The sequence below is a fragment of the Zosterops lateralis genome (genome assembly GCF_965231275.1).
Source record: "Zosterops lateralis genome assembly, chromosome: 5".
NCBI classification, from domain to species: domain Eukaryota; kingdom Metazoa; phylum Chordata; class Aves; order Passeriformes; family Zosteropidae; genus Zosterops; species Zosterops lateralis.
In genome coordinates this window covers 43,758,343-43,771,238 of record NC_139766.1, presented here as the reverse complement: position 1 = coordinate 43,771,238, position 12,896 = coordinate 43,758,343, and the positions used below count along the sequence as shown (strand labels likewise).

General features: G+C 37.6%; 1 protein-coding gene across 2 annotated transcripts in view; it reads left to right on the top strand.

Annotated features, from left to right (window-relative positions):
* The window catches only part of TMEM131L (transmembrane 131 like), a 79,723-nt gene that overhangs the window by 59,268 nt on the left and 7,559 nt on the right, over positions 1 to 12,896 (top strand). For both annotated transcript variants that reach the window (XM_083860984.1, XM_083860983.1), the window contains exons 20-30: positions 480 to 622; positions 1,239 to 1,381; positions 1,701 to 1,887; positions 2,973 to 3,158; positions 4,032 to 4,178; positions 4,723 to 5,339; positions 7,445 to 7,599; positions 8,866 to 8,990; positions 10,504 to 10,661; positions 11,541 to 11,726; positions 12,788 to 12,866. In XM_083860984.1, the coding sequence (XP_083717110.1) occupies positions 480 to 622; positions 1,239 to 1,381; positions 1,701 to 1,887; positions 2,973 to 3,158; positions 4,032 to 4,178; positions 4,723 to 5,339; positions 7,445 to 7,599; positions 8,866 to 8,990; positions 10,504 to 10,661; positions 11,541 to 11,726; positions 12,788 to 12,866 (2,126 nt within the window). The remainder of the gene's footprint in view (positions 1 to 479; positions 623 to 1,238; positions 1,382 to 1,700; positions 1,888 to 2,972; positions 3,159 to 4,031; positions 4,179 to 4,722; positions 5,340 to 7,444; positions 7,600 to 8,865; positions 8,991 to 10,503; positions 10,662 to 11,540; positions 11,727 to 12,787; positions 12,867 to 12,896) is intronic.

Below are 12,896 nucleotides of genomic sequence, written 5' to 3'. Positions count from 1 at the left end.
GTAGAGAATTCCCTTTGGCTTCTTTCCAGTGACTCAAATGATTGGCATATTTGCCAGCAGTCCCTTTCTCACTTCAATCAGGTTGTAAGTCATACCCTCAGGGTATAATGGTTGCCACATTTCCCTGTGCAATCAGTAGACTGTCAGTTCTTTGTTGTGAAGTGCTTCAGGATTCCTTGAATATGAAAGACACTATATAATTTCTTTTCCATCTGAGCAAAAAAAGCTGTTTTAAATAATGAAGTAATACATTCCTCATAATAAGTGCAGTAATATGAACTTTTGCTCAAATAAACAATCTTATCTGATGTTTTATGTTGTCTAAAGGAAAGACTTTGGTATAACAAGTTAGTTAGCAGTTTCCGCACCTTGCCAGAAATACTCTATGTGGTGCTAAGTATTGATACAGTGCTTTCTTTGTTGACATCTTGAAACACATGTGTTTTCTGTGAGTAAGAAGTGCATTTTTTGTTTAACAGAATGCACATCAAGAGGACCTCATCAGCAAGGAGTGCAGTTCTGAAATGCTTTGGTTAAGTTTACAGCCACTGGAAACCAGAAAAATTGGTGTAATTTTTACACCTCTTGACTACAAAAGAGTAGCTTCCCTTATTTTAATCAGGTAAGCCAAGTTTTAGTTGTAAGTAAGAATCAAGTAACTCAATGTAAAGATGAATTTTCAAAGTCCTGGCACATAGACAAATGGTCAAAATTTGAAAGTCAGAATACCTCTGGTTTAATAAAAATTGCTTTAAGTGGATTTGTGCCTGACGTCTCAGTCATTAATTTTCTTGATATGTGGTCAGAGGGTTATAAAATGCATATGACTGTACTGAGGCAGTTTCAGTTAAGAGAGAAACACGTTGCGTGGCTTTGCTATTTTCAACCTGACTTCATAATGATAGGAGTTACGTATCCATTGAGGCTTTTATGGAGCCAAACACTGGTTACCTTTGTAGGAAAAGGGAGTTTATTGAAGAAGCAACCATTTCTACTAGGTGGCACAGTTGTTATCTAGTGCTACTGGTCGCTAAACTTGCTCCTTCACTGCGTGACATTCACTAGTGGCTGGTTCTGGAGTGATCCTGTCTATTTAGGGGAAACCTGTCCAGGTTTGGCCCCAGATTCTGTTACTGAAACACTGTTGTCTTGGTTGGGCACCTAGAGAGCAAAGCCATGATTTTGCAAGCTTCATTTGTGCTTTAGTGGCTGATTGCTTGATTTTTATTTTATGGCAGAAACAACTTAACCATTCTGGATGTGGTCAATGTAGAAGGCTTTGGAGCCAAAGAACTGCTTAAAGTAGGGGGAAGACTTCCTGGTGCAGGAGGATCCCTTCGATTTAAGGTGCCAGAAGCTACACTAATGGACTGCAGACGACGTGAGTAAGGAGACACAGGTCTCTGGTTGTGCAGCTGGCTGCTTTGCCCTGCACTGGGACTGATACAGAACATTCATGTTACATAAACAGAATGGTAAAAGCTGGAGAGCTTGGCCATGAGAAGTGTAGATTCTGTTTTGTCAAAATTCTTACTGAAAATAGTTAAAAGTTTTAGAAATACACTACTGCAGAACAGTCTGTAGTAAATCTTGGTCACTTGGTTTTTTAAATTCAATTGTAAGTAAAAATGGCAATTTATGAATGTAAGAAGATAATTTTATGCACTGTAAAATAATTGCTCTTTGTTTTTTCCTTTAAGAACTGAAAGACAGCAAGCAAATTCTATCCATTACAAAGAACTTCAAAGTAGAGAATATTGGGCCTCTGCCTATAACAATTTCATCAATGAAAATCAATGGTTACAGTTGCCAAGGATATGGATTTGAAGTGCTGGACTGTCAGGAATTTTTCCTGGCTCAGAACTCATCACGAGAAATCAGCATTGTGTAAGCACTAACAAATTTGTTGACAAAATAACTGAAGTGGAAATTTGAAATAATTAATTTCAGAAACAGACACTCCAATAGGACACCACACACAAAATTTTGAATAGAAATTTAGTAAGTGTTTCCCTCAGGATAACACTAACAAATGGACAATATAATACTGGTTCTTTATATGACCAGTTATTTTTAAAAAGCAAACATACATGCTTTTATCAGCGCATTATGAAGTAATAAATTAAAACAAAAGAGTTGGCACAGTTGTTTATTTGCTTGTTATTCTCTAAGTTTGTTCCATGTAGCCTGACCACAATCTAGTCATGTTTTCCCAACATTACACATAGTCTAAAACTGATTTTAAACTTTTTAAACTATCCTTAAGTGAAAGATACTATGAGTTAAGCAAAAGTAAAGTAAATGTTACTGTATTGAAGTAACTGTTGTTTCCCATACAACAAATTTCACCTCTGCTGATTGGAAAGGCACATTCTACCTTCTAGCAGTCAAGTATAATAATGACATGGGTCAGGGAAGTGGAAGAAGAGACAAATCTGGTGTGTATTCTCCTTTCTCTATCTTTCCAGCTTTGTACCCTAGTACCTGGCCCTTTCTGAAATCATGCTGGCTGTATGCTGGACAGCTGTGCTTTTGTTGATAAACCTGAGTTGATCATGTGCATTTCCTTGATAAAAGGAAAACATGTCACAGTAATAAGAGCATTGTGAAGAATCATGATAAACCCACATGTTTTGCCAATTTAAGATGACCTAATACCACCTGCAAAGTTTAAGGAGATAGTGGACACTTTATTTAACTGTGCTTTAAAAAATATTATAAAATCATATTATTTAATATAGCTAAACTGTTATTATTAGATGACTAGGTTAATATTTCATATTTATAATGAGGCAATATTTTAGTAATTTTAATAATACTAAACTATTGGCAAATATTATTAAATTATTTTTCATGCTTTTTATTATTGTTATCATTGTCGTATTATTGTATTTTTGATATCAGTGTGACTTCAGAAAATAAAATCCAGCCCAACAATGAAAAAGTAACACCACCTCTGTTTTTCCTGGCAGATTCACTCCTGATTTTACATCTTCATGGGTAATTCGTGAGCTCACACTGGTGACTGCTGCGGATTTGGAGTTCCACTTCACGCTCAACGTGACTCTCCCTCACCATCTGTTACCCCTGTGTGCGGATGTGGTGCCAGGACCCAGCTGGGAAGAGTCTTTCTGGAGGCTCACTGTCCTCTTCGTAAGGTAAGGCTTTCCTCACAGCACCCCAGAGTTCCTACAAGATGCAGTGCATGGGAATGTCATGATGATAATGCACATGTGCTGATGCATCCCTAACTGAGATCCCCATGCACACTGTGCTGCTGCTTGCATGGTTTGGGCACTGGAAACGGTCAGAGCACAAATGAAGCAACAGCAGTGACCGCTTTGCCTGGTTCTAGATGCAACAGAAGAAGACTGCAGGGATCTGAAAAACCAGGAATTTTTCATTCTGTTTTCCTGCTAACGAATTTTCACTGCAGGATTGAGAAGATGGTTTGATGAATTAGAAAGATTTTTGTTTTGATCCATATATGTTTGATGCAGTTAATAGACCATGGAAGGAGAGAATATTTTGCATCTACATCTTAGTTCAGAAATACAATGGCATTTGTAGTTGATTTAATGCCAGAATTTTCTCTAGGAAAAGAAAGAGTATTTAGTAAATACCAAAATAATGACAATGACTATCATGAATGAACAGCAGGCTGATAAATATCATATTATGGTATGATGTAAGACTCATTACAGCACAGTTACTTCTAAATTATCTTCAAATCAAAGATTAGCTATTTTAGAATGAACTTTTTCTTTGTTCTATTTTTCTTCTTTGTAAAACTCATAACTGAGTTATTTTATATAGCTAATAACTAGTAAGGCCTATAAGGAAAAAAAGGAAAAGAAAATACTATTACAACTATCATTTTTAAAGCTGTATTTTGAGTTTATTGTCTGTCTTTTTACTTAGAATTTACTAACAAAATATTTGAAAAGTGTATCTTGTTAGAAGCTTTTTAACTCTTTCACTGAATATTCCTAAAAGTTGTAGATGCCAGTATCTGTTGTTTTCTTTGGCAGTTTGTCCCTGCTTGGAGTGATTCTGATAGCCTTCCAGCAAGCCCAGTATATTCTAGCAGAGTTCATGAAATCAAGACAGAGGCCAAATCCTAGTGCTTCACCACAGCAGAACAACTCTGTTGACGTAATCAGCTCTGATTCCTACAAGTAAAAACACTTGTTTTTTTCTTCTTTTATACCCTGTTTATTGTGGAGTGGTGCTTTCTGTCTGTATTCTGATATTGCTGTGGCTGGTTTAAAGGAGACACTGTTCCAGGCAGCCTCTTTTAGAGAGCTTCCACCTCAACCCAGGAGGAACGGAGGAAGTAAGAGGTTTATTACTCTTGAATATTGCCAGTAATACATAAGGTAAAAATTGTGTGATTAGAGTAAAGGATGCATCACGTGTGGCAGCCATGGAAAGAATGGAAAATACATTGATGGTTCTCAATCTGACCCTCTTGAGTGATCAGTTAGGCACTTAGTCACAGAAGCATGTGTGTTGGAAGTCTGAGCAAATTCTTAGAGTCTTGCTCAATTCTCACTGAAATTAGAATGTGCTTAACTGGTATGGTAAATTGAAACCTAAAGCAATTTCATGGCTTGTGAATATGCCCCCCTTTCTTTTCTTACAACAATGTCTCATAAAGCAATTCATGATGGCTTTGTAAAGAAAAACAAATCCCAATTTATTTTGGTTTTTTTTCTCCAGGGGAAGCTGCAAGACATTTATGGATTCCTACAGTTCCTCAGATAAAGGTAAAGGGAAGGGCTTCCTGTCTGTAGGCTCTTCTTCCAGCCGAAGTCAGAGTGCAGCAAAGAGAAGTCCTGCAACCTACAGCCACTCTCAGAAGAAACACAAATGTTCAGTTTACTACAGTAAGCAGAAACCAAACACAGCAGCTGGCAGTGCCATTGCAGCTGCTGATGAGAAGCAGAATCAGATTGCAGAGAACCAAATCTCAGCACCGAAAGAGGACATTTGCACTGATGTTGTCAGTGAGAACTGGGTAACTCTGAAATATGCAAATGGCATAAACGTTAACAAGAATTTAACTCTTCCAGAAGACTTTCTGGGTAAAGAAGAAAGTACACTGAAAAACACAGTTCTCATTAAAAATACTTCTTCAGAGTGTGATCTGAAGGAAGATCTTCAAACATGTATGTTTCCTAAGGAAACTAACCTTAAAACTTCAGAAAATCTAACTGAGCTCAAAGAACAGGAGTTCTGTTCAGTGAAGATGTCCAAAAAGCTACCTGAAAGTCACTTGTCCAGAAATTCACCTCAACAGCAGCCGGAACTGCAAGAAATTTCTAGGAAAATTAGTGGTAAGTTTTTCTCAAATTCTATCAGTCTAAATTACTAGGTGAAATCTTCTGATGAGTTCACTGTGATCAGGATTTTGTCTTTTGTGTGGGACAAGGGAATGTGGTGTTTCTTATGTGTTCACTGTGATTTGTCTGTTTACATTCCTAAGGAAGCAGCTTACATTTGAAGTTGTTTCATAAATCATAAATTTGCTTGGTTTTACAGATTTCAAGTTTGTTGCTGCAGCATTTTAACTGTTAAAATAATTGATGTCATAGATCTGCTTATAAGACACAAATTGCCCTTGTCAGATATTCAGAAGGATCCCAGTTTGCTATTTTCAGGTCCACTGAAAATACAGTATTTGAATCATCAAGCAAACACAATCAGAAACACATACTCAGAAGTCCTTTGGTAAAACGACCCATAATAACAAAAACCTGACATCAGGATAATGTGAACTTTTATTGTGTAGGAATCTGCAAATCAGTGTTTTCCTTAGTAATTTCATAGCTGTATTTATCTCATTTTCCTTTTTTTTTTTTTTTTTTTAAACTGTGGGGCTAAGCTGCCTGAGAAGTCTTACCTCTTAGCTTCACAATTCAAAATTTTAAGAACAGCAGAAGAGCACCTGGGAGAAATCAAAAGCAGGATATGAGAATGTATCCTCGGGAAGCTTGGCTTTGCTGAGGCACTTGGCAAAGTAACTGAATGGTGAAACTGGCATTTGCTGCAGCTGTGGCAGTTTATTTAGGGAGTGAGCCATCAGAGAGGGATTTCAGGCCCTGCTGTCTTGTGTAGTTGTTACAATGGGCTCACTGTGTTGTTATCTGTGAGCTATAGCAGGTACAAGTGTGCAATCTCAGGTAAAGGCGAGATAGTTTCACTCATTCTTACAAGAGATTCTTCATATGCTCCTAAAATGCACTGTTGCTTATTCTTTGCTTTGAATTAGGAGATTGTTCAGTGTATTCAGTAGTAAAGCACTAAAGGTAATCTCTTACCTATTAGCAGTTGTGGTTTTCTGCACTATCATGCGAGTATTTCTGTGTTTCAAGACGTTTAGTAGGATTTGTTAAGTCTAAAAAGTACCATGTTGCAGTGTTTGTATCTTGATTATTGTTACTGACCTGGTGGTGTGCAGACAGGGAGTTCAGGACCTTTGGTACTCACATGTATGCTGGAGAGCAACAGAGCCTTCTTTAGAGCTCTGGCAGTTTCTCTTGCCTGGTGTTTCATTCACATGTGCTCCTCTTGCAGTCCTCATGGCTGCCTGCTCTGGAGGGGAGACAGCGTCTGACTCAGGGCTGGGATGCTGTAGTTGGTTGGTAGGAAACTGTAAAAATGTTTGGGTGTTTCTTTCCCAGTTGAGGAGGCTAGTTCAGTTCATTAAGTGATGACACCTCTCACTCAGAGCAGCTGAGAGCCTCAGTAGCAGATCGCCGTGGATGTAGTACAGGTCTCTGAGATACCTGGAACCCATCAGAAGCACAGTTAATTCTGGCCTGGCCTGGCCCAGGCAGAGGAATGTGACTCAGCTGAGCACCTCAGCTAGTAGTTGAGGCAGGCTTCCTCTTGAAGCTTTTGTCTTTTGGACTCTTAGATCAAAATAATTCTTCCTCACAAGCCTCTCAAATAAAAGAACTTTGTGTGGAATCTGTGCTAAAGAAAGCATGACTTGCCTTTGTCTTCCTAGTGAATGCAGAGGACATTTAAGAGGTGTCAAGCACCAAGTAAAGAGTATCTTTTCTCCCCACTCAGTTTGCAGGGTTTTTTCTCTTTCTTTTTTAGTCCAGTGTTCTCTAGCTTCAGACCTAGAGACCCATGACTGAGCCCCAAGTAGCTCAAATTCAGATGAGATGAGCAGGACCTGGGTAATCTGTGTGTGCACTGGGAGTGTTGTGCTCATGACTATGAGCCAACACAAAGCTACTTTTTGCAACTGCTGTAAGAATTTTTACACAGCATTAGCTTTTGATTTTGAAATTTTCAGTATTATCAGCCTAGGCATTAGTCTTCTGGTGTTTTAGAAAGCGACATAGGGCTGTTTTTAAAGAAAGATATGTGGTTATGACTGGGAGCCCTTTCTCTTCCCATGCAAACTGTTGTTTTTGTTTAATTGTAGGAAATAGCCAGCAAGTGCCTCTCAGGAATGAAACAGAAAACTCTGAGACTTTAAAAAAGCAGATCAACCTAAAGCCTTCCACAGAGAAAAAGATTAATAAGGCACCTAAGGAAGAGATTTTATGCTGTGCAAAAGAGGAGATTACTTCTTCTGAGGTTTGTATTGTGGTCTTTCTGCTTTTCAAATTTTAATTTAAATTTTTATAGTTTATGTACATATATAGATACATATAGGGGACTGTTATGTAGAGTCACAAATCTCAAATACTGTAAATTAGATGAATGAGGAAGTATGCAGATGTTCTGTCCCACATCCATTGTGCATTAATGCTGCTTTATGGGATGGTGAACAGTTTGGGTAAAAATCAAAACAGCCATATCACAGCTAGAGATTGTTAACTGTCAGAGCAGGCACAAGCATGCTGGAATCTAATGGCAGCTGTCAGCCACACACGATGTGGGAACACTCTCTGGAGGAGAGGTGGGCATATGGGCCTTGATTTGCAGACCTGATCTCCAAAACCAGGGCTTTGTATCAGAAACTTGCATTTGAGATTACAGCGGGGCAGAAGCCCTTTAAACAGATTGTGAAGTTGCTGAGAAGGATCGTTCTTCACCCCTGGTTTCTGAGTATGATAAACACATCAGACTGTACCTTTATTGTAGGCAGCATAAAACACTAAAAGAACTCCAGCAGGCAATTAGTAAACCTGAGAATCTGGAGTGTGTTTGTATTCTGTCCACTGGGTAGAAATCCCGTGGCAAAATAGTGTAAGGAAGAATTGCTTACATTGCTTGGGAAATATGTCAGAAAAGACACGGTCTAGTCTTGCTTTGAGAACTGTTATTAGAAACTTCTTTCCATGTGTGGCTGATGGTGCTCAGTTTGTTTCTTGCATTTTTTGAAATAACTAGAATTTGTTGGTAACTTACTCCATAATTTTCTCAGCTGTAATTCAAATGAATGCCTTCCCCCACCCCACCCCCAGCTGCTGAGGAAAGAGAGGATTTATTGCTGCTGAACTTGCACACCAGCTGATCATAAATCTGGCAGATGTTTTTTGTTTTTAGCACATTGGGAATTTTATTGACTGCTTTACTTTTTCTCCCCCCATTTTTTATTTCCCTGAAAGTCAGAGCTAGATGCTGTAAAGGGAAAATGCTAAGTTTGGGAATTCAAAAATTTCTCTCTCATCATCTCTTGCTGTCTTGATGGACAGAGTCTTGGAAAGGCTGGTTAAATTGATGGTGCTGGAAAGAGGATGTGCTGTGAAAAGCCACTAAATCATGAAATAACTATGCATTTGAGTTGGGTCATTTTGTCTAGAGAAATTTAGCTCGAAAAATCCAGTGGAGTTCATTGACTAAGTTAAGTTCATTTTATAATATATGTATTGTCTCAGCTTGTATTTTTGCCTTCAGCAAGAAGATGCGTATAGGAAGAAGAAACCTCAGGAGAAAAAGGAAGGAAATGTACCAAATATGAATTGGAATAGAAATAGAACATCTAGGAAAAATAAGAAGAAGAATGTAAATATATCCTCAAGGTATGTATTGCCTCACCAAATCATGAGGAAACCTAAAGCTGCTGTAAATGTTTCTGCAGGTTTTGCATGGTATAGGCAGGACTGCTTTATCTATTTAAATAAACACACTTGAATCCTGGTCTGAGCATCTATTTTTAAGAATATGCAGTACTAAGTATCACCAGCAAAACAAAAAAATTTAAAATATTCCATTTATAAATCTGGATGTATATAGATGCAGTCCATTCTGCATAGCAGTGGCAGCTCTCTTTAGAGTCTGGAATGTGCTGTCTCTGAAGTTTGGATGGTTAGCCTCCTTCCCCTTGTGTATTGTGTGGAGAAGTTCCAGTTGTGTATTCTCTTCAGTGAAAAAAGGAAAATAGAATTGTTGAAATGATTCCACCTTCAGGAGAGTCATCTGCTATATTGAGTATCTGGAGGAATGTTGTCCTCTACCAGTTTTGCAAGAGAAATGAGTAGAAATGAGACAGTGGCTTGCATTTTTGCTGTAATGATTAAATAAACTAGAGCAGCACTAGAATATTGAGTGAGCATTGTGGAAACTTCTTTTTTTAATTGTTAATTGTTTTAATGCATTTTAAATTCAGTTATAAATTACTTTTAAAAAAAATTTGATGTATTTTTTGTTTGGATTATTAAAAAAAACTAGTTACAAATTGCTGCTAGACTAGAAAGACTTCTGAGGAAAAAATCCTACTCCATCCCCTCCCCCAGCCCTTTGAATTAAAGTCAAAATCCTACAAAGCCTTCACAGACTTAATTTTTATTGCAAGTGCTTCTGTTGAAGTCAGTGGACTTTAAAAGGAGATTATAAATCTGAAAGGGCTGTTATAACTCATCGTACAGAAATTTCTATTCATTTTTTGGGAAGTCAGTACATGTGTAAATCTTTCCTGGATGCACACCTTTGTAAGTAGGATAAAATACGAGCAGCGAAATACTGAAGTTCAGTGTCTGTTCTTTGAACTAATTCAGCAGTTGCTACTTTCTGGTGTGAGATGGAACTGTTCCATTTCTGCCGAAATTTGACAGCTGACTTTTAATCATTTTTCCTTAATACTCTCTGATTATGATCTTGGATGCAGACATTCCATTTCACTTTTACTAGCAAAAATTTAAGATTGCTTCAGATTGAGATACAAAGAAACATTCCCTGTGTTCATTTCACTGGCATAATTATAACTAGAGTAAAATCACAATCTTTGTATACTGCTAAACTATGCTTATCACTGCAACATCTGATTGCCTTCTGTCAAGTGCATTAGAGAATGGAGTTAAATATGCATGTCATCTTGCCTGTCCTCCTGAGAAGTAGTAGTCTGTGTGGTAGGATATTGCATTTTGGGAAAGGTTTAAGTTTCTGTGAAGTTGGGGAATAAGACTCCCAATCCTACTGCTTCCCCTGCTGCTTTGCCTTGATACCTGTGTGAGCTGAAATATTTAATGCCTGAAAAGGAAAAATGCAGATGAAATGTAAAATGCAAACATGTTTTTTTGGGTGTGGTTCTATTAGGGTCCCTGAGCAGAGTGAGTTGAAGCATATGTGCAGTGAATTTGAAAGGCCGGATCTGAGAGCGAATATTGGAATAAGAGCCTGGTGTCCTCAGAGTAATGGGGAAAATTGTAAAGCAGACCAAAAAGCTGGGAGCTTGTCCATACAGGGAGAAACAGGTATGCAATCTTAATTGTCTTAAAATGGGAAAAGAAATACAATGCGAATTTTGTGGCAGTAGAGTATTTCTTACTTGAGAGACCTGTGCTTTTCTGCCTTTTGAACCCTGATGTGAAGATGACAGGACTGGTATGATGCAGTGCCTGAAATAATAGCTGCTCACTTCTGAAAGGCTGTGCATGCTTCTCCATGGGGTTGGTTGGTGGTGCAAACCAGAAGATGAATCAGTTAGAAGGAATGATCATAATTTCTCAGTAAAGGAAAGACAGACTGATAGTCTACTTTTGTGTTCAAAAGGAAGCCACTATTAACTGAAGCAACTGTATCACTTTTTTAAAACACCAGTAGCTTGGGTACCTGCTTCTGCCTTTCCATCAGGATTTGAATCGCCTGTTTTCCCTGACTTCAGGGAAGAGGACATCTGAAAAAAAATATCAATTTCTATAGGATTGTCCTTTGCATCTCTGATGAGATAATAAGAAAAGAGAATCTATCACTCATGAATCCATTACTTGCAACATTTTGTCATTGCTCTTAGTATGCGTGTTCCTACAGCCAGAATATGTTTTATGTTTGAAGTATTAAATCTGTATTTCAAAGGACAGTATACACTTCCTCTTTCGACCTATTACCTATAGCAGCACTATATCCTCACTTGCATTTATTTTACTGGGATATCACATAGGTCAGAACCTCCTTGTGTTAGGGGCTGGTTTAGTTACTGAAGCTATCAGTAAATATTATTTTCTCTCTCATCAGTAAATTCAGAGAATCCTTGTTAATTCATGATTCAGATTACTTTTCCCTGACAAGATTTTTTTAAATATTGTGTTGTTTGATTTTTTTGTTTTGGGTTTTTTTTTTCCTGACTTCTTTAGAAAACTTTTATCAGCGGTCCAAAAAGAAGTGTTTGGAGAAGTTTTGTTCTGATTCAAGCTCAGATTGCGGAAGTTCGTCAGGAAGTGTTCGTGCAAGTCGTGGGAGCTGGGGTAGCTGGAGCAGTACCAGCAGTTCAGATGGAGATAAAAAGCCAGTGATCACTACCAGGCATTTTCTTCCATCCAGTAAGTTTTGCAAACAGCACCTCTTCACAGTATTGGGCAGAGTTTTAGCCTTCCTGCTGAATGGAAAGGCATACCGTGGCATGGGGCACATAACTCGTCTTTCATAGAGCACCTCTTAGACACAAAAGAAGAGATGTAAAGAACGTTGTACTTGGCAAGAAGTACCATGCATTTCATGGAGATGACTGTCAAGCTCCTCAATGAGCAATATGCACAGTTAGTTGTCATGGAAGAATGGGAGAAGTGAGAGTAACTAGCCGAAGCAGTTTCTGCCTTTGAATTTGTTTCATCACATTATTTGCGCTTTTTTTTTTTTTTTTTTTTTAACATTAAAACTATTTATGTAATGCACAAATGAGAAATGTATGAAAGCAGTTCAGCTCTGAGGATGCTGGGTTTGGATAGATGTATTGGAGTTGTAAGTATCCAGAGCACCTGTACCACTTGACTAGTATGAGAAATGGGATCTGTGGTTCATTACTGCAGTTCCTGAATACCTGAATATTACTAAAGTAGTTGAAAGTCACTCCCATAATTATTCAGAGTGATGAAGCACTAGAAGTAAATTTTAAAGTACTGAAATGACACCAGCAAACCTAGTTTTGGGCACCTGCAAAGAGATGGTTTGAATGATTTAAAAATATGCAGAAACTTCCATGTGTATTTGTGTATGTATAAAACTTTAAATTACTAAATGATAGTGTATGATCTGTCTGAACCTGAGATCTAATAGATAACAAATCGTGTATATATGACTTTCCTCTTTGTTAAATTATAATGTCTCTTTTAAAAAAGAAAATAAGTAATTCTAAATTCAGACTTAATTTGATAGTAACAAGGAACGTCTCCATTAAGACTGTAGTAATCACTTCTAAATCATAAAATACGTGTTAAGACTATGGACCTAGGCAGCATACCTTGAAATCGATGCAGTTAGTGATAATCCAGTGTGAGAGAAAATTTGATTAACACCATTCATGATTCTATTTGTGTGTATGTATATTCTGTGCATACTTCTTTTTTTAAGAATCTTTGATTTTCACAGTCATTCTTTTCTTTAGGAGAGAATATTTCACAAAATGATTTTCCATCTGAAACTCCTATCACTCTAAATCTGTCTCATAACATCTGCAATACCAGGTAAAAAAATTGAATCTACACCTGTAAGGC